The 27,785-nt window shown below is 43.4% G+C and overlaps 1 protein-coding gene across 1 annotated transcript in view; it reads left to right on the top strand.

Annotated features, from left to right (window-relative positions):
* The first annotated feature begins 2,812 nt into the window (after positions 1 to 2,812).
* abcg4a (ATP-binding cassette, sub-family G (WHITE), member 4a) overlaps positions 2,813 to 27,785 on the top strand; it is a 45,318-nt gene continuing 20,345 nt past the window's right edge. Inside the window, exons 1-2 of the mRNA XM_035781335.2 lie at positions 2,813 to 3,433; positions 12,545 to 12,791. Of these exons, the coding sequence (XP_035637228.1) occupies positions 3,386 to 3,433; positions 12,545 to 12,791 (295 nt within the window). The 5' untranslated portion in view covers positions 2,813 to 3,385. The remainder of the gene's footprint in view (positions 3,434 to 12,544; positions 12,792 to 27,785) is intronic.

A 27,785-nucleotide genomic window follows, 5' to 3' on the forward strand; every position in this document is an offset into this window, starting at 1 on the left:
ATAAAGATCATCAAGGACAACAACCACCCGAGCCACTGCCTGTTCACCCCGCTATCATCCAGAAGGCGAGGTCAGTACAGGTGCATCAAAGCTGGGACCGAGAGACTGAAAAACAGCTTCTATCTCAAGGCCATCAGACTGTTAAACAGCCACCACTAACATTGAGTGGCTGCTGCCAACACACTGACTCAACTCCAGCCACTTTAATAATGGGAATTGATGGAAATTGATGTAAAATATATCACTAGCCACTTTAAACAATCCTACTTAATGTAATGTTTACATACCCTACATTATTCATCTCATATGTATATACTGTACTCGATACCATCTACTGCATCTTGCCTATGCCGTTCTGTACCATCACTTATCCCTTTACACTTGTGTGTATAAGGTAGTAGTTTTGGAATTGTTAGGTTAGATTACTCGTTGGTTATTACTGCATTGTCAGAACTAGAAGCACAAGCATTTCGCTACACTCGCATTAACATCTGCTAACCATGTGTATGTGACAATTTTTTTATTTTTTGACTCGAGGCTGTAATTGCTGGCAAAGTTGCTTCAACAAAGTACTGAATAAAGGGTCTGAATACTTAAGTAAATGTGATATTTATGTTTATTTCTTTATAAATTTGCAAAACAAAATTAATCTTGTTTTTCCTCCTCCTATCCCATTATGGGATATTGTGTGTAGATTGAGGGGGGAAAAAGACAATTTCATAAATTTTAGAACAAGGCTGTAACCTACCAAAATGTGGAAAAAGTCAAGGAGTTCGAATACTTTCCGAAGGCACTGTAAGTGTTTTGTCTTTCCCATTCAACCTCTGAGTAGCGCACATATGCAATCCATGTCTCCATTGTCTCCAGGTTTAAAAATCATTATTTAACCGGTCTCCTCCCCTTCATCTACACTGATTTGAAGTGGATGTAGGTGACATCAATAAGGGATCATAGCTTTTACCTGATCAGTCATAGAAATAACACTGTCTTTTGAACACTCGGTGTATTGGGGATGCATTTATTATTTGTTTTGGACTTTCTGGATGATTTGGATGTTGTATTACTGCATTGTAGTGGGGCTAGAAACAAGCATTTCACTGCAACTGCTGTAACATCAGCTAATCTGTGTACGCAACCAATAAACTTTTATTTGATTTGTTACATACAGTACATCTGTTGTATATAGTATATCTTGTCTATCAGGTTTTTTTTTTAACTTACTGTGAAGTAAAGTCATAATCATAGAAGTACATTCAAGTACGTGTATATATTTTTCATGTTTCTATTTCAGACATTTTCATTATGTAGCTTTCAATCTGTAGAAATATGCACATGTAAAATCTATAGGTTTGCCAAAAGTTTAAGTGATCATCAATTAAGAGCAGTCAGATTAAGTAATGGTGAAATGTCTTAACAAAAGAGAGAATCATATCAAAAGTAATATGAGCATTGCATTGTGAAAGGCAATTACTTTATATTAACATGTATTGCAATGTCAAACATGTATTTCTAGATAACACTGATTAGGTTTGGTGAAAAAAAGTGACTGATTTAGTGTAATGTCCTTAGTCAATTTATACTGTCCTTCGTTTCAAAACAATTGCCTTTTTGATAATCTGTTTTGAGCTTTGTACTAAGAGTTTTGACAATGTACCACATACTTGTGAAAATTGCACCAACGCCATAAAAAAAACGGTATTATGAAATCGTTCCTATGCAAATGTAAGGAGTGCATCTTTATAGGTCAGCTGTTCCATATGAATATATTCATCTTAGACCAATTACTGACTTTATCTATGATGCACAAAGTCACAGCAAATTACACCAGAAGAGGGCCTAGTATTTTCTTAAACAGAAATGTCTAGAATGGTTATTCATTGTATTTATATTTTCTTATTTAATTATAGGGCTATTGTACGGAATAACTGCAATTGCAGCCATTACTCTTATCATTGGACTTAGTTACACAATGATAATTGTGATGGTCCACTATCTTTTTAAACAGGCTAACCATTTAAAGACGAATAAGACCGTATCTTTGCAAGAATCCACACGCGTAAAGTACTTTATACCCGCTCAAGACGAGCATGACATAATTGCTTATTTATGGTACCTTATGAGGTAGGCTAATATTCAACGTTGGCTGGCGAAAAATAAACAGACCAAATATGTTTTGGTTTCTTCCCACGGAGTGATTTTTAGGGCGTTATTTGAACGGGAGTAACCCCGACTGTTTCACCGAAAATAACCCGGGCACTGCAGCATCAGCACCAGACAGATGCGCAGGTGCGGTCTTTAAAGAGACCGCGCGCGGATAAATTCACATCGGTGGGTGCATTCGATAGCCTACAACCTACGTTTGTATTGCTTACATCACTAAGATGAAATAAACAAACAATGGATTGGTGTATCGACTTTTCAATCGGATTTTCTTTGTAGCTATGGGCAACACACAGCATAGGCTACGACGTGGTCGTCAATGCTTATAGGCTATGTGCCAAATCATTCCAAATCGTTATGCCCAATAAGGAATGGTACAAATAGTGCGATACATTTTTGTAATTGCACAAATATTCAAGTATTATTATGCTGTGTTATATGTTAATCGCATTTCTAAACTACTGTTGGCACCCCGTAATACAACTTTGTGTGGGGTTTATCAAAGCTTTTTGATGTCATTCAGGTGAAAACCCATAAGCCCGATCCATATGTGTCCTACACATCAAACACAACAATCACATCATCATGGCTCTTTAAAGCATTCAGCCTGGGCTTCCTATGGACTATCTCCTCGCAAAACCTGCCAGTAACGCCCTGAAACACAGACCGACGGGCGTGCCAGAGAGGCACTGACCGGCAAGATAACGGTACTGCGTGCTATTGAGCTACTGCAGCAAGCCAGAAGAGGACGTGGAGACGAGACGGAGGAAAAAAATATAATCAACACCGCGGCAAGGACGTTTGTGAAATAGGTATTCTGGATACGGGAATTAACTAAGTAAAACACGTCTGATTTAGCCTATAACCTGTCAAAAATCGAACGCACTCCTGATTGATTGACTAAAGATGCAGCATTTGTTGAATTATTAATCTCTGACAATCATCATACCACACTTGTTCCGTCCAGAAGGGGGATTTGATCATTTCGACAATAATTGCGGTAGATATTATGTAGCCTAGCAAGCACCTAGTGATCTTTTTTTGGGTGGGAAAACATCGTTTCCTCATCCTTCTCCATCGCGCCGTAACCGAACCGAACATTCATGGAGCCTGGAACACAGTGACGATCTTTGCCTGGCACGGGACTGGCTCGTTGGGCACCATCTCTTGTTGCTGGGTCTGCTGTTTCATTGTAAAGGGATGAACTGAGCAGTGCTCTTCATAAATGGGAACGGAGTGCTCTATTGTTGGTCAAGTCAACACTCAAGAAAAAGTATGTTGGATTAATTAATGCATCATTTGTAAATGTTTCATAATGTGAAGAATTTAAAATGAGCTGTTTATATTTGTGTGTATTGTGTTTATGCTTGCATGTAGGCCTGTGTGTGTTCGTGGAATAGCAATCTATTTCAGATAATGCATGTATTAGTGATGTAATGCATGGAACAGCATGGGACAACCTCTCTTGTTTCACTCCATCCACCCTCCTGCCAAACACCTCAGGATTGTACAGTATGTTCATATTAGCCCATGTACAGCACAACCATATTTAGGTTTAGCCTTTTGTTCTTGTGGAGAGGTAGAGAGCTCAAAGAACACAGATTCAATAGATGGTTTAATGTTTACATCATCATGGGGAACATAGTAACAGGTGCCTCTGAAACAGAGAACCTGTGCCACTTCTCTAGGCTATTACCAAGTAATTACTCATTAGGACAGACAAGCACTGGGATTCCTTACTGCCAGCAATGTATCAGCTAAGGCTACAGACGAAAGACATTAACCATATGTCTTTAGATGTGACACCTTATTACCTCCCGATTCCATCACGTGGCCAGGCGGCAGGGCAATGCATGAGAGAGGTAAGAACAGGGCAGCCTTGATCTCACAGAGAGAGACCCCATTATGGTCTGCCAGGCTGCGTCCATAATGGCACCCTATTCCTTTTATAGTGCACTACTTGGGAAAGGGTGCCATTTGGGATACACAGGTTCTGTTGGGATGAACCCGTTATGGTTCGTTGGGGTTCTGCAGAGCATAATGTGATAATAGGGTTCTGATTTTTAAAAAGTTGTACACTATATAGGAAACATGGATACAAATTGTTTTGTAAAAATGCTGAGTCCATTGGTATGTCAGGGATCTGTATACAGTGCCTTGCGAAAGTATTTGGCCCCCTTGAACTTTGCGACCTTTTGCCACATTTCAGGCTTCAAACATAAAGATATAAAACTGTATTTTTGTGTGAAGAATCAACAACAAGTGGGACACAATCATGAAGTGGAACGACATTTATTGGATATTTCAAACTTTTTTAACAAATCAAAAACTGAAAAATTGGGCGTGCAAAATTATTCAGCCCCCTTAAGTTAATACTTTGTAGCGCCACCTTTTGCTGAGATTACAGCTGTAAGCCGCTTGGGGTATGTCTCTATCAGTTTTGCACATCGAGAGACTGACATTTTTTCCAATTCCTCCTTGCAAAACAGCTCGAGCTCAGTGAGGTTGGATGGAGAGCATTTGTGAACAGCAGTTTTCAGTTCTTTCCACAGATTCTCGATTGGATTCAGGTCTGGACTTTGACTTGGCCATTCTAACACCTGGATATGTTTATTTGTGAACCATTCCATTGTAGATTTTGCTTTATGTTTTGGATCATTGTCTTGTTGGAAGACAAATCTCCGTCCCAGTCTCAGGTCTTTTGCAGACTCCATCAGGTTTTCTTCCAGAATGGTCCTGTATTTGGCTCCATCCATCTTCCCATCAATTTGAACCATCTTCCCTGTCCCCGCTGAAGAAAAACAGGCCCAAACCATGATGCTACCACCACCATGTTTGACAGTGGGGATGGTGTGTTCAGGGTGATGAGCTGTGTTGCTTTTACGCCAAACATAACGGTTTGCATTGTTGCCAAAAAGTTCACTTTTGGTTTCATCTGACCAGAGCACCTTCTTCCACATGTTTGGTGTGTCTCCCAGGTGGCTTGTGGCAAACTTTAAACAACACTTTTTATGGATATCTTTAAGAAATGGCTTTCTTCTTGCCACTCTTCCATAAAGGCCAGATTTGTGCAATATACAACTGATTGTTGTCCTATGGACAGAGTCTCCCACCTCAGCTGTAGATCTCTGCAGTTCATCCAGAGTGATCATGGGCCTCTTGGCTGCATCTCTGATCAGTCTTCTCCTTGAATGAGCTGAAAGTTTAGAGGGACGGCCAGGTCTTGGTAGATTTGCAGTGGTCTGATACTCCTTCCATTTCAATATTATCGCTTGCACAGTGCTCCTTGGGATGTTTAAAGCTTGGGAAATCTTTTTGTATCCAAATCCGGCTTTAAACTTCTTCACAACAGTATCTCGGACCTGCCTGGTGTGTTCCTTGTTCTTCATGATGCTCTCTGCGCTTTTAACGGACCTCTGAGACTATCACAGTGCAGGTGCATTTATACGGAGACTTGATTACACACAGGTGGATTGTATTTATCATCATTAGTCATTTAGGTCAACATTGGATCATTCTGAGATCCTCACTGAACTTCTGGAGAGAGTTTGCTGCACTGAAAGTAAAGGGGCTGAATAATTTTGCACGCCCAATTTTTCAGTTTTTGATTTGTTAAAAAAGTTTGAAATATCCAATAAATGTCGTTCCACTTCATGATTGTGTCCCACTTGTTGTTGATTCTTCACAAAAAAATACAGTTTTATATCTTTATGTTTGAAGCCTGAAATGTGGCAAAAGGTCGCAAAGTTCAAGGGGGCCGAATACCTTCGCAAGGCACTGTAGGTCTTAAAGCAGTGTGCTAGTGGTCGGTGCCATGCAGTCAGATCTAGGAAGAGTATTGGTGGTTCCAAACTTCTTCCATTTAAGAATGATGGAGGCCACCGTGTTCTTGGGGACGTTCAATGCTGCAGAAATGTTTTGGTACCCTTCCCCAGATCTGGGCCTCGACGCAATAATGTGTTGGAGAGCTATGGGCAATTCCTTTGAATTCATGGCTCGGTTTTAGCTCTGACGTGCACTGTCAACTGTGGGACCTTATATCGACAGCCTTTCCAAATCATGTCCAATCAATTTAATTTACCACAGGTTGACTCCAATCACGTTGTAGAAACATGTCAAAGATGATCAAAAGAAACAGGATGCACCTGAACTCAATTTCGAGTCTCATAGCAAAGTGTCTGAATAGTTATGTAAATAAGTTTTTTTATTTTTAATAAATTTGCAAAAAAATCAAAAAATCTATTTTCGCTTTGTCATTATGGGGTATTGTGTGTTGATTGATGAGGGGTAAAAAATATTTTATTAATTTTAGAATAAGGCTGTAACATAACAAAAGTTGGAAAAAGTCAAGGAGTCTGAATACTTTCCGAATGCAGACAAGGGGCTTTACCTGTAAAGTACCGTCTTTCTGCAGGTTCAGGTTTCTGTCTCAATGGGTTTAGGAGGTAGAAATGCAGCAATTTATTTGCTCAACACCTAGTCCTGTTACAATATGTAAAGGCCCAGTCAGTGAGTCATCAGAGTATACTGTAGGTGCGGCTGGCTTCAGCCCCTTATGACTGCCTAGCTTCAGACAGCTTGATTTATCCACAAAGAGCTTTATAATAAGTTGCAGTGGGAGAAAGCACAATTACAAGCAATGGACGTATACTTGACAAGATATTAGAGGTAGTTTGAAGTGTGTTATTTTGTATCAAGTCAATAGGAAGTCGCATAGGCCTAAGCTGCCACATACAGTTGAAGTCTGTAGATACTTTTGTATCTGTTTCCTCCAGCATCTTCACAAGGTTCTTTGCTGTTGTTCTGGAATTGATTTGCACTTTTCGCACCGTGGTGTTTATACTTGTGTACTATTGTTTGTACAGATGAATGTGGTACCTTCAGGTGTTTGGAAATTGCTCCCAAGAATGAACCAGACTTGTGGAGGTCTACAATGTTTTTTCTGTGGTCTTTGCTGATTTCTTTTGATTTTCCCATGATGTCAAGCAAAGAGGCACTGAGTTTGAAGGTAGACCTTGAAATACATCCACAGGTACACCCTCAATTGACTCACATTATGTCAATTAGCCTATCATAAGCTTCTAAAGCCTATCTTTTTCTGGAATCTGGAAGGCACAGTCAACTTAGTGTATGTAAACTTCTGACCCACTGGAATTGTGATACAGTGAATTATAAATGAAATAATCTGTCTGTAAACAATTGTTGGAAAAATTACTTGTGTCATGCACAAAGTGGATGTCCTAACCGACTTGCCAAAACTATAGTTTGTTAACAAGAAATTTGTGGAGTTTTAAAGTTTTAATGACTCCAACCTAAGTGTATGTAAACATCCAACTTCAACTGTAGTTGAAATGATACACAGCAGTGCAGCAGTGTACAATTATACGATGTAGCATCAGCTACATAGACCAAGTCTAATTAAAGCTAACATATCTCACAGCAAAACTGCAAGGAGTCAACACTGTATCACATCAGTTTCTTCCCTGAAGGTAGAGTTGCCCTTAAAACAGATGGAATAAAGAAAACTCCAATCTGCATTGTGTGGTGCTGTTATAGGCCTACTGTAAAGTATCAATTATGTTTAGCATGGCTCAAACCTTACATCCTAGATTGAGGAAAAGGAGAAAACGAACTGACCATGGCCTCTATTGATTGACATTCCATTAGTGAACTTCAATTAGCACACTGCTTTAAGCCCTAGAACTCGACCGACCATTAGAACACTGCTTTAAGCCCTAGAACTCGACCGACCATTAGAACACTGCTTTAAGCCCTAGAACTCGACCGACCATTAGAACACTGCTTTAAGCCCTAGAACTCCACCGACCATTAGAACACTGCTTTAAGCCCTAGAACTCGACCGACCATTAGAACACTGCTTTAAGCCCTAGAACTCGACCGACCACTAGCACACTGCTTTAAGCCCTAGAACTCAACCGACCATTAGAACACTGCATTAAGCCCTAGAACTCGAACGACCATTAGAACACTGCTTTAAGCCCTAGAACCCGACTGACCATTAACACGCTGCTTTAAGCACTAGAACCCAACCGACAGAACACTGCTTTAAGCCCTAGAACTCGACCAACCATTAGAACACTGCTTTAGGCCCTAGAAGCCGACGCCGAACTGAGCAATCGTTGAAGAAGGGCCTAGGTCAGGGAGTTGACCAAGAACCCAATGGTCACTCTGACAGAGCTCCAGAGCTCCTCTGTGGAGATGGGAGAAACTTCCCGAAGGACAACCATCTCTGCAGCACACCACCAATCAGACCTTTATGGTAGAGTGACCATACAACACTCCTTCCGTGGCCTCCAACTGCTCTGAAACGCTAGTGAAACCAAATGCATGCTTTTCAACCGTTCGCTGCCTGCTCCCGCACGCCTGACCAGCATCACCACCCTGGATGGTTCCGACCTTGAATATGTGGACATCTATAAGTACCTAGGTGTCTGGCTAGACTGTAAACTCTCCTTCCAGACTCATATCAAACATCTCCAATCGAAAATCAAATCAAGAGTCGGCTTTCTATTCCGCAACAAAGCCTCCTTCACTCACGCCGCCAAACTTACCCTAGTAAAACTGACTATCCTACCGATTCTTGACTTCGGCGATGTCATCTACAAAATTGCTTCCAACACTCTACTCAGCAAACTGGATGCAGTTTATCACAGTGCCATCCGTTTTGTCACTAAAGCACCTTATACCACCCACCACTGCGACTTGTATGCTCTAGTCGGCTGGCCCTCGCTACATATTCGTCGCCAGACCCACTGGCTCCAGGTCATCTACAAGTCCATGCTAGGTAAAGCTCCGCCTTATCTCAGTTCACTGGTCACGATGGCAACACCCATCCGTAGCACGCGCTCCAGCAGGTGTATCTCACTGATCATCCCTGAAGCCAACACCTCATTTGGCCGCCTTTCGTTCCAGTACTCTGCTGCCTGTGACTGGAACAAATTGCAAAAATCGCTGAAGTTGGAGACTTTTATCTCCCTCACCAACTTCAAACATCTGCTATCAGAGCAGCTAACCGATCGCTGCAGCTGTACATAGTCTATTGGTAAATAGCCAACCCATTTTCACCTACCTCATCCCCATACTGTTTTTATTTATTTACTTTTCTGCTCTTTTACACACCTGTACATGACCATCTGATCATTTATCACTCCAGTGTTAATCTGCAAAATTTTAATTATTCGCCTACCTCCTCATGTCTTTTGCACACAATGTATATAGACTCCCCTTTTTTTCTACTGTGTTATTGACTTGTTAATTGTTTACTCCATGTGTAACTCTGTGTTGTCTGTTTACACTGCTATGCTTTATCTTGGCCAGGTCGCAGTTGCAAATGAGAACTTGTTCTCAACTAGCCTACCTCGTTAAATAAAGGTGAAATAAATAAATAAAAATGGAAGCCACTCCTCAGTAAAAGGCACATGACAGCCGGCTTGGAGTTTGCCAAAAGGCACCGAAAGGACTGTTGGACCATGAGAAACAAGATTCTCTGGTTTGATGAAACCAAGATTGAACTCTTTCGCCTGAATGTCAAGCGTCACATCTGGAGGAAACCTGGCACCATCCCTACGGTGAAGCATGATGGTGGCAGCATCATGTTGTGGGGATTTTTTTTGACGGCAGGGATTGGGAGACTAGTCAGGATCGAGTGAAAGATGAACGGAGCAAAGTACAGAGAGATGCTTTATGAAAACCTTCACCAGGGAGCTCAGGACCTCAGACTGGGGTGAAGGTTCACCTTCCAACAGGGCAACGATCCTAAGCACACGGCCAAGGCAACGCAGGAGTGGCTTTGGGACAAGTCTCAATGTCCTTGAATGGCCAAGCATGAGCCTGGACTTGAACTTGATCGAACATCTCTGGAGAGACTTGAAAATAGCTGTGCAGCGACGCTCCCCATCCAACCTGACAGATTTTGAGAGGATCTGCAGAGAAGAATGGAAGAAACTCCCCAAATACAAGCTTGTAGCGTCATACCCAAGAAGACACAAGGCTGTAATCGCTGCCAAAGGGGCTTCAAAAAAGTACTAAGTAAAGGGTCTGAATACTTATGTAAATGTGATATTTCCATTTTTATTTGTAATACAGTTTAAACATTTCAAAAATCCTGTTTTTGAGTCGTCATTATGGGGTATTGTGTGTAGATTGATGAGGGGGAAAAAATGATTTAATCCATTTTAGAATAAGCCTGTAACATAAATTGTGGAAACAGTCAAGGGGTCTGAGTACTTTCCGAATGCACTGTAGTGTACTGTATATTATGACTGCCTAGCTATGAGCTTCAGACAGCTTGAGTAGAACGTTCAGTCGGGAGTCAGTCTTCCAAAAAAACATTAACAAAAATATTGTGACAATGTGCAACCCATAAATAGTGTTGGTGTTGCTCTGCCTGCCTGCCTTTCATGCTGTAGTAGGGAAACCAAGTCCCCCCTAGAATAATTCATTGGAGCTAGAATCAATAGAGCAGGTTTGATATGCGAGTTGCAAAACAAGGGAAGCAGAACAAAACAGACAGGTGTCGTGTTCCAACCAACCTTCGATAGGAAGGACTCAGATTTTGTACCCCAGAAAAGTTTTATTTTTGTGGTGTGGTAAGCGTAGGTGTACAGGTAGTATAAAGTGTGTGTGTGAAAGCTAATGTGAAATATTGGTGTATTTCCTCTTAATTGGCTTGTGTGGTGCTACGTGTCTCCTCCACGTTGCCCAGGCCAGAGTGAGTGGGGAGTCAGGATTCGAGCAGTGGGGGAGGGGGGATACTCCATGTAGGCCAGGAGGTTTCTCGTGAATTAGCCATTTCAGCACTATAAGGCTCTGCTAGTCTGTAATCAAATCCTCCACTCCTCGTACCGTCCGGGAATAAGATCCCCCACATCCAGCCTGTCTATGCTGTAGACCTAATAAAACCTCTTACAACGTTATACAACTAGACCAAATCTGTGTCCCAAATGGACCCCTATTCCCTATAGGCCTCTGGTAAAAAGTAGTGCACTATATAGGGAATAGGGTGTGATTTGGGACGTCTATAACCCTAATCACATTAGCACCGCCAAAACCGTCGGACCTCTAAGAGCTTGTCTAGCATGTCTGCAATCACTACAACACTGTTTCCACTGTCTCATCATCGCTGTTCACAGCTTTATATAGAGCAACACCATCCTTACATTACAAACTGATTGTCCAGGTCATGTCCTTATGGAGTAGGCCTGGCAGAGTTTGTTTTTGACAGTCAATCAATGTCAGTTTGTCACGTCATCATTCACTCAATTGCTTGATAATCAATCACTTTCATTACATTTCAATACTCAAACCTCCAAGCCCATGGCAGAGAATTGGGTTTATTTATATCTCATGGTATGATAACATAACATGGATCTATTCTGCCCTATTTGCTTTGGGATTTAACAGAATATCCAGCAAACCAAAATTGGTTCTGTGAAAGTTCACAGAACATTTGGTAGGTCGCAGAAAATGTTCTCATAACACATATACTGTCCTGTCATGCTTATGACTATAGACTATTAGTATAGAACATTTGTCTGGTGTTGCAAGAACTTTCCTAGAACCCATTTAATCTGTTCTTTAAAGGTTACCAGAATGTTTCATTAGGTTGTTGGAACAGTCTGGTGAGAACATTGTGGGGACATCCTTAAAGGCATGTTCCCAAAACACAAATACTGTCCAGTTGTGTGGATGATTCTACATTGTTTCTTCTATAGTGTAAAAAATAGTCACCTGATGTTGCAAGAACATTCCTGGAACACATTTCTTCTGTCTTTTGTGTTTTCGGAACATATATTTTGGGATCTCCATTCTGGGAATGTTCTTGCAACAAGAGATGAATGTTTTATACAAACGTTGTGACGTAGAATGTATGCACACATGACTGTAAGTCGCTTTGGATAAAAGCGTCTGCTAAATGGCATATATTATTATTTATTATTACAATGCTCATCAGCATGACTGGAAAGTTTTTGGTTTAAGAGAACATTTTCCGCAACCTCACAAATGTTCTGGGAACTTTCACAGAACCAATTTTGGTTTGCTGAGAAAACATGACTGTTATTATATTTTCTGGAAACCTAATAGCTTTTGGAGAATGTTCTGTGGTGGTTGTTACAGATGTTGTGCACAACATTTTAGTGAATGTTAGGAGAATATTCCAAGGATATTTCCTAATGTTAGATAAAACTCTAACGAGAACTTAATGGGAATTTTAGGCAATGTTCTGGGAATGTTCCCAGTTTGCTGGGTAACCTACTTGTAGAATCTCATCTCATATACACACTCATCACAATAATAACATGTGTAATAATTACATGATATCTGTAGTATTAAAGTAACTGACAGTTCCCCCCTTTTTTTCCAGTCTGTTAGTATGGCTGAGAGGACGTTAGAGACGTCTGTCTCTGTCAGCATCCCCATGGAGGAGACCAAACTCCCTGGGGGTGTGGGTGTGCCCACGGAGGCCCCGCTGCTCACCCACCTAAAGAAAGTGGAGAACCACATTACGGAGGCCCAGCGATTCTCCCACCTGCCTCGGCGCTCTGCTGTGGACATAGAGTTCACTGAGCTGTCGTACACCATCAGAGAGGGCCCCTGCTGGAGGAGGAGAGGTACTGCAGCCCACACACCACCCAGACATTATGCACCACCCCTACACCACACATACTAAAGATAGATAGGTAGCTGAGCTATAAATCCACCCATACACCACCCCTACAAAAACAATACAACAGGGTCATATTTGTTAGGGCGCACTGTAGCAAAATGTCTTCCAGACTCTTATTGGACAAATTCAGATAGTCCCTCCCTGTTTCAGTTAGTTTTCTTTCATTTGATCCCTAATGAACATGACCCTGATAACATCACAGAGCATGATGGCCAAGTAATGAGAATCTTTATTTGGTGATGGCTGTATATATCATATAGATTAATTTATGTATCTACGGTTGAAGTCTAAAGTCTAAAAGTCTAAAGATTACATACACTTTAGCTTAATACATTTAAACTCAGTTTTTCACAATTCCTGACATTTAATCCTAGTGAAAAATCTATTTTATGTCAGTTAGGATCACCACTTTATTTTAAGAATGTCAGAATAATTAGTAGAGAGATTTTTTTATTTCAGCTTTCATCACATTCCCAGTGGGTCAAAAGTTTACATACACTCAATTAGCATTTGGTAGCATTACCTTTAAATTGTTTAATGTGGGTCAAACGTTTTGGTGTAGCCTTCCACAAGCTTCCCACAATAAGTTGGGTGAATTTTGGCTCATTCTTTCTGACAGAGCTGGTGTAATTGAGTCAGGTTTGTAGACCTCCTTGCTCACACACGCCTTTTCAGTTCTGCCCACAAATGTTCTTTGGGATTGAGGTCAGGTCTTTGTGATGGCCACTCCAATACCTTGACTTTGTTGTCCTTAGGCCATTGTCCATCTGGAAGACCCATTTGCGACCAAGCTTTAACTTCCTGACTCTTGAGATGTTGCTTCAATATATCCACAGAATTTTCCTGCCTCGTGATACCATCTATTTTGTGAAGTGCACCAGCCCCTCCTGCAGCAAAGCACCCCCACAACATGATGCTGCCACCCCCATGCTTCACGGTTGGGATGGTGTTCTTCGGCTTGCAAGCCTACCCATTTTCCCCCCAAACATAACGATGGTCATTATGGCCAAACAGGTCTATTTTTGTTTCATCTGACCAGAGGACATTTCTCCAAAAAGTACGATCTTTGTCCCCATGTGCAGTTGCAAACCTTAGTCTGGCTTTTTTATGGCAGTTTTGGAGCAGTGGCTTCTTCCTTGCTGAGCGGCCTTTCAGGTTATATCGATATAGGACTCGTTTTACTGTGGATATAGATACCTTTGTACCTGTTTCCTCCAGCATCTTCACAAGATCCTTAGCTGTTGTTCTGGGATTGATTTGCACTTTTCACAACAAAGTACGTTCATCTCTAGGGACAGAATGTGTCTCCTTCCTGAGTGGTATGACGGCTGTGTGGTCCCATGGTGTTTATACTTGCGTACTGTTTGTACAGATGAACGTGGTACCTTCAGGCGTTTGGAAATTACTCCCAAGGATGAACTTGTGGAGGTCTACAATTTGTTTTCGAGTTCTTTGCTGATTTCTTTTGATTTCCCCATGATGTCAAGCAAAGAGGCACTGAGTTTGAAGGTAGGCCTTGAAATGCATCCACAGGTACACCTTCAATTGACTGAAATTATGTCAATTAGAATATCAGAAGCTTTTAAAGACATGACATCATTTTCTGGAATTTTCCAAGCTGTTTAAAGGTACAGTCAACTTAGTGTATGTAAACTTCTGACCCTCTGGAATTGTGATACAGTGAATTATAAGACCTTACCATACCTATCTTGGTAGATTTGCTTACTCCTTGAACTCTTCTTATTCTCTCTGTGTGTCTGGAGTATCCAGCTTGAAGGACCAATGATCTGTATGCAACACACACACACACACACACACACACACACACACACACACACACACACACACACACACACACACACACACACACACACACACACACACACACACACACACACACACACACACACACACACACACACACACACACACACACACACACACACACACACACGCACACACACACATGTCTGTCCTGCCAGGCTGTATATTTGTGCTGTGTTCAGCAAAGTTTAGACACAATAAATAATTTACACAAGCAGCCTGCCCTCAAACCCATCTCACGATGTACGATACACCCAGGTTATGGGCTACACCAGGCAGACAGACAGGCCCAATATACGATTGATCTGCTCATTAAATATTAATGGAATTTAAACCCACCAGCCTGATTAATGAGCAACTTCGGAGCCTTGGAGTCTCCAGAATGACACAAAATGGTTCTGGTTGGCCATACCTCTCTGTCACGACAACGTCCTCCTTAGACCACACCCCTACACCATGTCTTTGTGTCCTCTACAGGTTCTTCATTTATGGGCTACATGGCGCATAATAATACAGTATGTCTGATTCTGTCATACATCCTATCTTTCTACTGTTGTTTATCTCATGTTCTATTGATGTCCATTATGGGTGTTGGGTAGATGTGTATTCCACTGTGTTTGTAGAGGGGCTCTGTGCATTCCACTCGTAGATAACACAACCACAATCATTGAACATGAAGCATGGTGTTGCAGTAAGTCAGATCCACATTCCATCACTGCTGTTGTTGGTCTTATGTTATTGATGTCCATTAGGGACATTGTGGTGGAAGTGGTCCAGTACCTTCATGTCTAGTAGTAATGATAGTAGAGACAAAAGGGGCAGACAGTAATGGAATCACATGGTCAGACCGGAAGACAGTGTGCGTATGCGTGTGTGTGCGTACGTATGTATAGAGCCTGCATGTGCACATTCGAATGAGCATGTGTGCGTATGAGCCTGTGTCTGGGTCCAAATGGGAAATGGGGTAGAGAGAGAGATTCCTGACTGAAGGCTGGTCTGATCGATAACTAACCCCTTTGTTCATGCATTGAATTGAAATGTTGTTACATCAGCATTCTCCATTCAATCAGTGTTTTTTACCCACTGTTTTGTTGTTCAACTCTGCATGTAGCTAACCTCTCCTTTCCCTGTTATCCATATACACATGTAAAGGTATGTCTGTGGTCTGTGCCCTTATTTATATGTGTAGCTACATGTATTGTAGCCTGTCCCAGTATTGTATGAAGAAGTGGTGTCTGTCTCCCATAGAGGCTGCATAGGTTATTCAGTTCATTGAGAGACTATTTACCCCTTCGGTAACATAGATATGCATAGATATAGATATGCATAGGTGGATGCCTAAGATAAGATAATGACTGTGTTGTCCCTGTGGGGAAATGCAGGAGGGTGTGCATACATAATCAAAACACAATCAAGCATAGACAAGGATATATACAGGCAATACATACAGGTTGAAAAAGTGCAGTTCATGAGCGATCAATGATTAATCTGTAAATGTTTTACACTATACACATCAGTACATGCCATCAACTACAAAAGCAACTGAAGGCCAGCCAACTGGTTCTACTAGTGGTTTTTAATGTAAGATTGTACAGTATTGTATGGAGAAGCTGATTCTCTCATATAAAAGCTGAATACTGTACGTTATTCAGTTCACACAGAGACTATTTTGAGTCTGACTGACTGAAACCTTCCTGGCCTTAGCCCTATTTAACCCTCCACTGCCTCGTATCTCTCTCACAGACTCACTGCATCCCTGGAGCTCTTCCTTCTGTTATTTCCTGCTATCTGATCCACACACGCATACACACACCTGGTCATTTCTACACTCCTCACGTCCCACAACGGCTCTGCTTCATTCACAAGGCGTGTGGAATTTCAGCTTGTAGGTAACTACTGGCATAAATCATCTAGACATATTGAGTATGGTTACATGCACACAATAATACTATTATTAGTCAGATTAATATAATAGTTTTGTTTCAAACATTTAAATGCTTTGCAACGAGAACGACTTCCCTAATAATCCTGTTTACAGTATATGGACACCTCTGAAATCAGGCTTGCTTGGACTGAAGACTGTGTGATACACTATGATCTCCTGTGCTGTACCACAGAGAGACTGAAAGTTCCAGACTACCCTGAGCCCATAGCCACATGAGAGCAGTGTAAGGGAGGCGGAAGAAGGGTGTGTGGGTGCGTATGTGCGTCTGTGCCTACGCATGTGTCTGTGTTTGTGCATGTGTCTGTGTCTCTGTGTCTCGCTGCGTGAATGGGCAATAGTCTTACCGTATGTGACATAAACAATATGGAGGAAAGTTATCTCACCTCTTTCTATGACACAGCAGACAATGTCAGGGTGAATAACCACATCAGTATGCGACATCAGCAACACAGAGTTAGACACTCCACCCGCAGCAGTAGGCTAGATCATTAGTATGCGCTACACGCAGAGGAAGAGCTATTTTTCTGACAGGGGGCTGCTCCCCTGTCTGTCTGTGGTGTATCCAATGGATGTAATACACTGCAGGGGAGGGGGAGGAGGGGTGAGGATGGGAATGGCAGCCATTAGACATCAGGAGGAATGTGCTGGGGATGAAGAAGTGTGTGTGTGTATGTATGTATGTGGTGAAGGTGACCTGTAATATTGCCAGAGGGTTTCAGTCACAGTCAGACTCTATATAATATCTGTGAACTGAATAACCTATTCAGCTTCTAAATGAGAGACACAGCTTCTCCATACAATACTGGGATACAATACTATACAATACTGTATTAAAAGACAGCAGGCTGGTATTCAGTTGATATTGTAGTTGACAGAGTGTACTGATGTTTACTGTATAGTGTACAGATTAATTGTTGATTATGAACTGCCCTTTTTCTACCTGTATGTATTGGCCGTATACAGTGCACTTGGAAAGTATTCAGACCCCTTCACTTTTTCCACATATTGTTTTGTTACAGCCTTATTCTAAAATGGATTAATGTAACGTTGATGCAGGGAGTCAGGAAGCAGGTGCAGTTAGTGAGTTTAATATTAACGAACATAGAACGATAGAAAACAAGAGAAACATCTGACAGGAAACAACCAATAGTGCCTGATAACTGATAACAAAAGAGTGCTCTATAAAGGGTTTTGTAAGTAAGTAATGAGGGAGTAATGAAGTCCAGGTGTGACTGATGATGAGACGCAGGTGTGCGTAAAGATGGATGGCCAGGACCGGTGGTTAGTAGACCGGCGACGTCGAGAGGGAGAGCAGGAGTAGATGGCGAAGGTGGAATTCTCGGATGATTTTGAGATCTAGAATGTCGTCCACCGGAACTCAGCACCCCTCCCACGACATCGGGAGTCCAGGAGTGATCTGACAGCAGAGGCAGGGCTCCCCTTGATGTCCAAGGGAGGCGGAGGGGTGTCGTAGGGGACGGCATCAGCCAGGACACCAGGAACCAATGGCTTAAGGAGGGAAACATGAAAAGATCCGGTAGTTAGTGGGGAGTTGTAATCTGTAAATTACCTCGTTGACCCTCCGGAGGACCTTGAAAGGCCCCGGGGACTCGGCCCCGCTTCTTACAGGACACGCAGAGCGGGAGGTTCCTGGACAACAACCACCTGAGCTACTGCCTGTTCACACCGCTATCATCCAGAAGGCAAGATCAGTACAGGTGCATCAAAGCTGGGACTGAGAGAAAGAGAAACAGCTTCTATCTCAAGGCCATCAAACTGCTAAACAGCAATCATTAACTCAGAGAGGCTGCTGCCCACATGGAGACCCAATCACTGGGCTCTTTAATAAATTCATCATTAGTCACTTAAACAATGCCACTCTAAATAATGCCACTTTAATAATGTCTACATATCTTACATTACTCATATCACATGTGCAGTGGGGCAAATAAGTATTTAGTCAGCCACCAACTGTGCAAGTTCTCCCACTTAAAAAGATGAGAGAGGCCTGTAATTTTCAGCATTGGTACAGTTCAACTATGACAGACAAAATGAGAAAAAAAATCCAAAAGATCACATTGTAGGATTTGTTATGAATTTATTTGCAAATTATGGTGGAAAATAAGTATTTGGTCACCTACAAACAAGCAAGATTTCTGGCTCTCACAGACCTGTAACTTCTTATTTAAGAGGCTCCTCTGTCCTTCACTCGTTACCTGTATTAATGGCACCTGTTTGAACTTGTTATCAGTATAAAAGACACTTGTCCATAACCTCAAACAGTCACACTCCAAACTCCACTATGGCCAAGACCAAAGAGCTGTCAAAGGATACCAGAAATAAAATTGTAGACCTGCACCAGGCTGGGAAGAGTGAATCTGCAATAGGTAAGCAGCTTGGTTTGAAGAAATCAACTGTGGGAGCAATTATTAGGAAATGGAAGACATACAAGACCACTGATAATCAGAAAATCAAGACCGCTGATAATCTCCCTCGATCTGGGGCTCCAAGCAAGATCTCACCCCGTGGGGTCAAAATGATCACCTAGTGAATGACCTGCAGAGAGCTGGGACCAAAGTAACAAAGCCTACCATCAGTAACACACTACGCCGCCAGGGACTCAAATCCTGCAGTGCCAGATGTGTCCCCCTGCTTAAGCCAGTACATATCCAGGCCCGTCTGAAGTTTGCTAGAGAGCATTTGGATGATCCAGAAGAAGATTGGGAGAATGTCATATAGCTTTGGGGCTGTTTTTCTGCAAAGGGACCAGGATGACTGATCCGTGTAAAGGAAAGAATGAATGGGGCCATGTATCGTGAGATTTTGAGTGAAAACCTCCTTCCATCAGCAAGGGCATTGAAGATGAAACATGGCTGGGTCTTTCAGCATGACAGCATGACAGTGAACCCTTGATGGCGTAGCAGTAAGACGTCTTGTCATGTCGTGTCCCTTGTATATATCATTTTTTCAGTTTTTACATATTTTTCTTCGCATATCTTTTAAAGAATTTTGCGAAACCTTAACTTCTAAATACTATCCTGCAACCTGCCTCACCCAATGTAGCTATTTTTCCTAAAGTATTTATATTTACTTCGGATCCGGAACCCCTCAACTGAAGCTAGCCAGCTAACTACCAGCTATCAGTCAGCAAAACATTGCTAGCAGTCTTCAGCTAACCGGTCATCAGCTAACCTTTAGCTCGGAAAGCTCTCGCCAGTTCAAACAACGCGACTCTAACCAGAGCATAACGGACCTATTATTTTTTTTATCCCCGGATTCCCACCGCAAACGGAACATTTTCAGCTGGATCTTCACAACTAGCTATCTAGCTAACCGCAACCCCGGATGATTACTCCTGGCTAGCGTTTCCACCCACTTACCTTGAAGCTAGCCCGGCCAGAGCTCCTGTGCTACCACCGTAGCATACTCCTGGGCTACAATATCCGGACCCAAGACCGGTCTATCGATGTCACCGCATGAAGAGGAATAAACAGACTCACCCCATCGCGACGTCCCCCAAAGGCTAACTCTCTAGCCCTTGCTATCTCCTTGCCTGCTAATTCGGCCTGCTAACTGCTAGCTTGTTTAGCCCTGGCCTACTAACTGTTAGCTTGTTAGCACAGGCCTGCTAACCATCTGAATCGCCGCGTCCCAAACACTCACTCATATTTACTTTCTATCTCTTTTCGATTTTTTATTTGTTTATACCTTCCGGTAACCTGCCTCACCCAATGGGATACGGAATCGCTATTATTTTTAATTTTTAGAACACACGCAAGAACCTCCAGAAGCTAACCAGCTAACTAGCTACAAGCTATTTCGTAATTGTTCGTTTTTTTTTTACCTGGATAACACTCGCCAGTCCAGCTTCCCTGCCCCATCCACCGCTGCCCCCTGGACACTGATCACTTGGCTACATAGCTGATGCATACTGGACTGTCCATTAATCACGGTACTCCATTCTGCTTGTTTATGTTTTATCTGTCGGCCCCAGCCGCACTCAGGCTCTGTGTGTAGTTAATCCGACCCTCCCTGCCTAGTCAACGCCATTTTACCTGCTGTTGTTGTGCTAGCTGATTAGCTGTTGTTGTCTCACCTACTGTTTTAGCTAGCTCTCCCAATTCAACACCTGTGATTACTGTATGCCTCGCTGTATGTCTCTCTCAAATGTCAATATGCCTTGTATACTGTTGTTCAGGTTAGTTATCATTGTTTTAGTTTACAATGGCGCCCCTAGTTCCACTCTTCATACCCCTGATACCTCCTTTGTCCCAACTCCCACACATGCGGTGACCTCACCCATTACAACCAGCATGTCCAGAGATACAACCTCTCTCATCATCACTCAGTGCCTGGGCTTACCTCCGCTGTACCCGCACCCCACCATACCCCTGTCTGCGCATTATGCCCTGAATATATTCTACCATGCCCTGAAACCTGGTCCTCTTATTCTCTGTCCCCAACTCTCTAGGCGACCAGTTTTGATAGCCTTTAGCCGCACCCTCATACTACTCCTCCTCTGTTCCGCGGGTGATGTGGAGGTAAACCCAGGCCCTGCATGTCCCCAGGCACCCTCATTTGTTGACTTCTGTGATCGAAAAAGCCTTGGTTTCATGCATGTCAACATCAGAAGCCTCCTCCCTAAGTTTGTTTTACTCACTGCTTTAGCATACTCTGCTAACCCTGATGAGATTTCCATACCCAACTATAACATATTCCGTCAAGATAGAACTGCCAAAGGGGGAGGAGTTGCAGTCTACTGCAGAGATAGCCTGCAAAGTAATGTCATACTTTCCAGGTCCATACCCAAACAGTTCAAACTACTAATTTTGAAAATTACTCTCTCCAGAAATAAGTCTCTCACTGTTGCCACCTGCTACCGACCCCCTTCAGCTCCCAGCTGTGTCCCGGACACCATTTGTGAATTGATCGCCCCCCATCTAGCTTCAGAGTTTGTTCTGTTAGGTGACCTAAACTGGGATATGCTTAACACCACGGCAGTCCTACAATCTAAGCTAGATGCCCTCAATCTCACACAAATCATCAAGGAACCCACCAGGTACAACCCTAAATCTGTAAACAAGGGCACCCTCATAGACGTCATCCTGACCAACTGGCCTCCAAATACACCTCCGCTGTCTTCAACCAGGATCTCAGCGATCACTGCCTCATTACCTGTATCCGCTACGGAGCCGCAGTCAAACGACCACCCCTCATCACTGTCAAACGCTCCCTAAAACACTTCTGTGAGCAGGCCTTTCTAATCGACCTGGCCCGGGTATCCTGGAAGGACATTGACCTCATCCCGTCAGTTGAAGATGCCTGGTCATTCTTTAAAAGTAACTTCCTCACCATTTTTGATAAGCATGCTCCGTTCAAAAAATGCAGAACTAAGAACAGATATAGCACTTGGTTCACTCCAGACCTGACTGCCCTCGACCAGCACAAAAACATCCTGTGGCGGACTGCAATAGCATCGAATAGTCCCCGCGATATGCAACTGTTCAGGGAAGTCAGGAACCAATACACGCAGTCAGTCAGGAAAGCTAAGGCCAGCTTCTTCAGGCAGAAGTTTGCATCCTGTAGCTCCAACTTCAAAAAGTTCTGGGACACTGTGAAGTCCATGGAGAACAAGAGCACCTCCTCCCAGCTGCCCACTGCACTGAGGCTAGGTAACACGGTCACCACCGATAAATCCATGATTATTGAAAACTTCAACAAGCATTTCTCAACGGCTGGCCATGCCTTCCACCTGGCTACTCCAACCTCGGCCAACAGCTCCGCCCCCCCCCCGCAGCTACTCGCCCAAGCCTCTCCAGGTTCTCCTTTACCCAAATCCAGATAGTAGATATTCTGAAAGAGCTGCAAAACCTGGACCCGTACAAATCAGCTGGGCTTGACAATCTGGACCCTCTATTTCTGAAACTATCCGCCGCCATTGCAGCAACCCATATTACCAGCCTGTTCAACCTCTCTTTCATATCGTCTGAGATCCCCAAGGATTGGAAAGCTGCCGCAGTCATACCCCTCTTCAAAGGGGGAGACACCCTGGACCCAAACTGTTACAGACCTATATCCATCCTGCCCTGCCTATCTAAGGTCTTCGAAAGCCAAGTCAACAAACAGGTCACTGACCATCTCGAATCCCACCCTACCTTCTCCGCTGTGCAATCTGGTTTCTGAGCCGGTCACGGGTGCACCTCAGCCACGCTCAAGGTGCTAAACGATATCATAACCGCGATAGATAAAAGACAGTACTGTGCAGCCGTCTTCATCGACTTTGCCAAGGCTTTCGACTCTGTCAATCACCATATTCTTATCGGCAGACTCAGTAGCCTCGGTTTTTCGGATGACTGCCTTGCCTGGTTCACCAATTACTTTGCAGACAGAGTTCAGTGTGTCAAATCGGAGGGCATGCTGTCCGGTCCTCTGGCAGTCTCTATGGGGGTGCCACAGGGTTCAATTCTCGGGCCGACTCTTTTCTCTGTATATATCAATGTTGCTCTTGCGATTCCCTGATCCACCTCTACGCAGATGACACCATTCTATATACTTCCGGCCCGTCCTTGGACACTGTGCTATCTAACCTCCAAACGAGCTTCAATGCCATACAACACTCCTTCCATGGCCTCCGACTGCTCTTAAACGCTAGTAAAACTAAATGCATGCTTTTCAACCGTTTGTTGCCTGCACCCGCATGCCTGACCAGCATCACCACCCTGGATGGTTCCGACCTTGAATATGTGGACATCTATAAGTACCTAGGTGTCTGGCTAGACTGTAAACTTTCCTTCCAGACTCATATCAAACATCTCCAATCGAAAATCAAGAGTCGGGTTTCTATTCCGCAACAAAGCCTCTTTCACTCACGCCGCCAAACTTACCCTAGTAAAACTGACTATCCTACCGATCCTCGACTTCGGCGATGTCATCTACAAAATTGCTTCCAACACTCTACTCAGCAAACTGGATGCAGTTTATCACAGTGCCATCCGTTCTGTCACTAAAGCACCTTATACCACCCACCACTGCGACTTGTATGCTCTAGTCGGCTGGCCCTTGCTACATATTCGTCGCCAGACCCACTGGCTCCATGTCATCTACAAGTCCATGCTAGGTAAAGCTCCGCCTTATCTCAGTTCACTGGTCACGATGGCAACACCCATCCGTAGCACGCGCTCCAGCAGGTGTATCTCAGTGATCATCCCTAAAGCCAACACCTCATTTGGCCGCCTCTCGTTCCAGTTTTCTGCTGCCTGTGACTGGAACGAATTGCAAAAATCACTGAAGTTGGGGACTTTTATCTCCCTCACCAACTACAAACATCTGCTAACTGAGCAGCTTACCGATCGCTGCAGCTGTACATAGTCTATTGGTAAATAGCCCACCCATTTTCACCTACCTCATCCCCATACAGTTTTTATTTATTTACTTTTCTGCTCTTTTGCACACCAATATCAACCTGTACATGACCATCTGATCATTTATCACTCCAGTGTTAATCTGCAAAATTGTAATTATTCGCCTACCTCCTCATGCCTTTTGCACACAATGTATATAGACTCCCCTTTTTTTTCTACTGTGTTATTGACTTGTTAATTGTTTACTCCATGTGTAACTCTGTGTTGTCTGTTCACACTGCTATGCTTTATCTTGGCCAGGTCGCAGTTGCAAATGAGAACTTGTTCTCAACTAGCCTACCTGGTTAAATAAAGGTGAAATAAAAAAATGACAATGATCCCAAACACACCGCCCGGGTAACGAAGGAGTGGCTTCGTAAGAAGCATTTCAAGGTCCTGGAGTGGCCTAGCCAGTCTCCAGATCTCAACCCCATAGAAAATCTTTCGAGGGAGTTGAAAGTCCGTGTTGCCCAGCAACAGCCCCAAAACATCACTGCTCTAAAGGAGATCTGCATGGAGGAATGGGCCAAAATACCAGCAACAGTGTGTGAAAGCCTTGTGAAGACTTACAGAAAACCTTTGACCTCTGTTATTGCCAACAAAGGGTATATAACAAAGTATTCAGATAAACATTTGTTATTGACCAAATGCTTATTTTCCACCATAATTTGCAAATAAATTAATTAAAAATCCTACAATGTGATTTTCTGGAGAACAAAAATCTCATTTTGTCTGTCATAGTTGAAGTGTACCTATGATGAAAATTACAGGCCTCTCTCATCTTTTTAAGTGGGAGAATTTCACAATTGGTAAATTGGTGGCTGACTAAATACTTTTTTGCCCCACTGTATATACTGTATTTTATACCATCTACTGCACCTTGCCTATGCCACTCAACCATCGCTCATCTATATACTTATATGTACATATTCTCATTCACCCCTTTCGATTTGTGTGTATTAGATAGTTGTTGAGAATTGTTAGATATTACTGCACTGTTGGAACTAGAAGCACCAGCATTTTGCTACACTCGCATTAACATCTGATAACCATGTGTAGTTGACCAATAGAATTGTGTTTTATTTGGTGGAGAGCCAGACGCGATCACCAGGAGGGAACACGGGAGCCTCACTGTGGTGGTGATCCCTTGCTCTTTCTGATGGAGGACGGCACGCTGTCTCACGTGGGCACTGTTCCATACCTCTTCTGCATGCCATAACCACTCGTCCACCGCAGGAGCTTCGGTCTGGCTCGGAGTCCACGGAGCCAGGGCTGGCTGATAACCCAGAACACACTGGAAGGGAGTCAGCCCGGTGGAGGAATGTTATAATGAATTCAAATCAAACCAAATCAAATGTATTTATATAGCCCTTCGTACATCAGCTGATATCTCAAAGTGCTGTACAGAAACCCAGCCTAAAACCCCAAACAGCAGGCAATGCAGGTGACTAGGAAAAACTCCCTAGAAAAGGCCAAAACCTGGGAAGAAACCTAGAGAGGAACCAGGCTATGTGGGGTGGCCAGTCCTGGCTGTGCTGGGTGGAGATTATAACAGAACATGGCCAAGATGTTCAAATGTTCATAAATTACTAGCATGGTCAAATAATAATAAGGCAGAACAGTTGAAACTGGAGCAGCAGCATGGCCAGGTGGACTGAGGACAGCAAGGAGTCATCATGTCAGTTAGTCCTGAGGCATGGTCCTAGGGCTCAGGTCCTCCGAGAGAGAGAAAGAGAAAGCGAGAAAGAGAGAATTAGAGAGAGCACACTTAAATTCACACAGGACACCGAATAGGACAGGAGAAGGACTCCAGATATAACAAACTGACCCTAGCCCCCCGACACATAAACTACTGCAGCATAAATACTGGAGGCTGACACAGGAGGGGTCAGGAGACACTGTGGACCCATCCGAGGACACCCCCGGACAGGGCCAAACAGGAAGGACATAACCGCACCCACTTTGCCAAAGCACAGCCCCCACACCACTAGAGGGATATCTTCAACCACCAACTTACCATCCTGAGACAAGGCCGAGTATAGCCCACAAAGATCTCCGCCACGGCACAACCCAAGGGGTTCAATTCTGGGCGTATCATTCCAAGCAAGGAATCGGGCCCACTCCTACTGCCGGCCCTGGCAGTGAATCATCAGGAACCTCCCCAGCTCCTGGTTAATCCGCTCCATCTGCCCATTAGATTGAGACCGGTACCCGGAAGTGAGGCTGACCGTGACCCCCAGCTTCTCCATGAAAGCACTCCATACATGGGATGTGAATTGAGGGCCATGATTGAAGACGATATTCCCCGGAAGGCCATAGTGCTGGAAGACCTGCTGGAACAGTGCCTTGACGACCTAGAGAGTGGTAAGGGTGACCAGAGAGAGGGATGAAACGGCATGATTTTGAGAATCTGTCCATAACCACCAAAATGAGGAGAGGAGGGGAGATCAGTGACAAAATGGAAAGATGAGACCAAGGAAGGTGAAAGACTTTACCTGCTGAATTGTGCCAAGGAGATTTAAATTGTGTACACACTGAACATGTGTTGACATGAGTTGACACAGCATCGTCCTGCGCCAAAGTGGGCCACCAATATTTCTTAGAAAGGTATTGAGTGGTGCTGGTGATAAATCAAATAAAATCAAATAAAATTTTATTTGTCACATACACATGGTTAGCAGATGTTAATGCGAGTGTAGCGTAATGCTTGTGCTTCTAGTTCCGACAATGCAGTGATAACCAACAAGTAATCTAACTAACAATTCCAAAACTACTGTCTTATACACAGTGTAAGGGGATAAAGAATATGTACATAAGGATATATGAATGAGTGATGGTACAGAGCAGCATACAGTAGATGGTATCGAGTACAGTATATACATATGAGATGAGTATGTAGACAAAGTAAACAAAGTGGCATAGTTAAAGTGGCTAGTGATACATGTATTACATAAGGATGCAGTCGATGATGTAGAGTACAGTATATACGTATGCATATGAGATGAATAATGTAGGGTACGTAACATTATATAAGGTAGCATTGTTTAAAGTGGCTAGTGATATATTTACATCATTTCCCATCAATTCCCATTATTAAAGTGGCTGGAGTTGGGTCAGTGTCAATGACAGTGTGTTGGCAGCAGCCACTCAATGTTAGTGGTGGCTGTTTAACAGCCTGATGGCCTTGAGATAGAAGCTGTTTTTCAGTCTCTCGGTCCCAGCTTTGATGCACCTGTACTGACCTTGCCTTCTGGATGATAGCGGGGTGAATAGGCAGTGGTTCGGGTGGTTGATGTCCTTGATGATCTTTATGTCCTTCCTGTAACATCGGGTGGTGTAGGTGTCCTGGAGGGCAGGTAGTTTGCCCCCGGTGATGCGTTGTGCAGACCTCACTACCCTCTGGAGAGCCTTACGGTTGAGGGCGGAGCAGTTGCCGTACCAGGCGGTGATACAGCCCGCCAGGATGCTCTCGATTGTGCATCTGTAGAAGTTTGTGAGTGCTTTTGGTGACAAGCCGAATTTCTTCAGCCTCCTGAGGTTGAAGAGGCGCTGCTGCCATACCTGGGTGTCCAATGGTGAGGGATATGTGTGCCGATCTCTGACCCCAATGGGGGCGTAGATGCGCTCTGGAAGGCAGGTGGCAGGAGTGGGTTCCCTCTCCAGAGGCTGTCGGATGTCCACATCTACGTCCCAAAACACGTGGCCATTGATACGGGAGGACTGATTGATGGGCTGGCAGACACTCATAGGGCCCTCCACCGACGTTGAA

The sequence above is a fragment of the Oncorhynchus keta genome, chromosome 11 (genome assembly GCF_023373465.1).
Source record: "Oncorhynchus keta strain PuntledgeMale-10-30-2019 chromosome 11, Oket_V2, whole genome shotgun sequence".
NCBI classification, from domain to species: domain Eukaryota; kingdom Metazoa; phylum Chordata; class Actinopteri; order Salmoniformes; family Salmonidae; genus Oncorhynchus; species Oncorhynchus keta.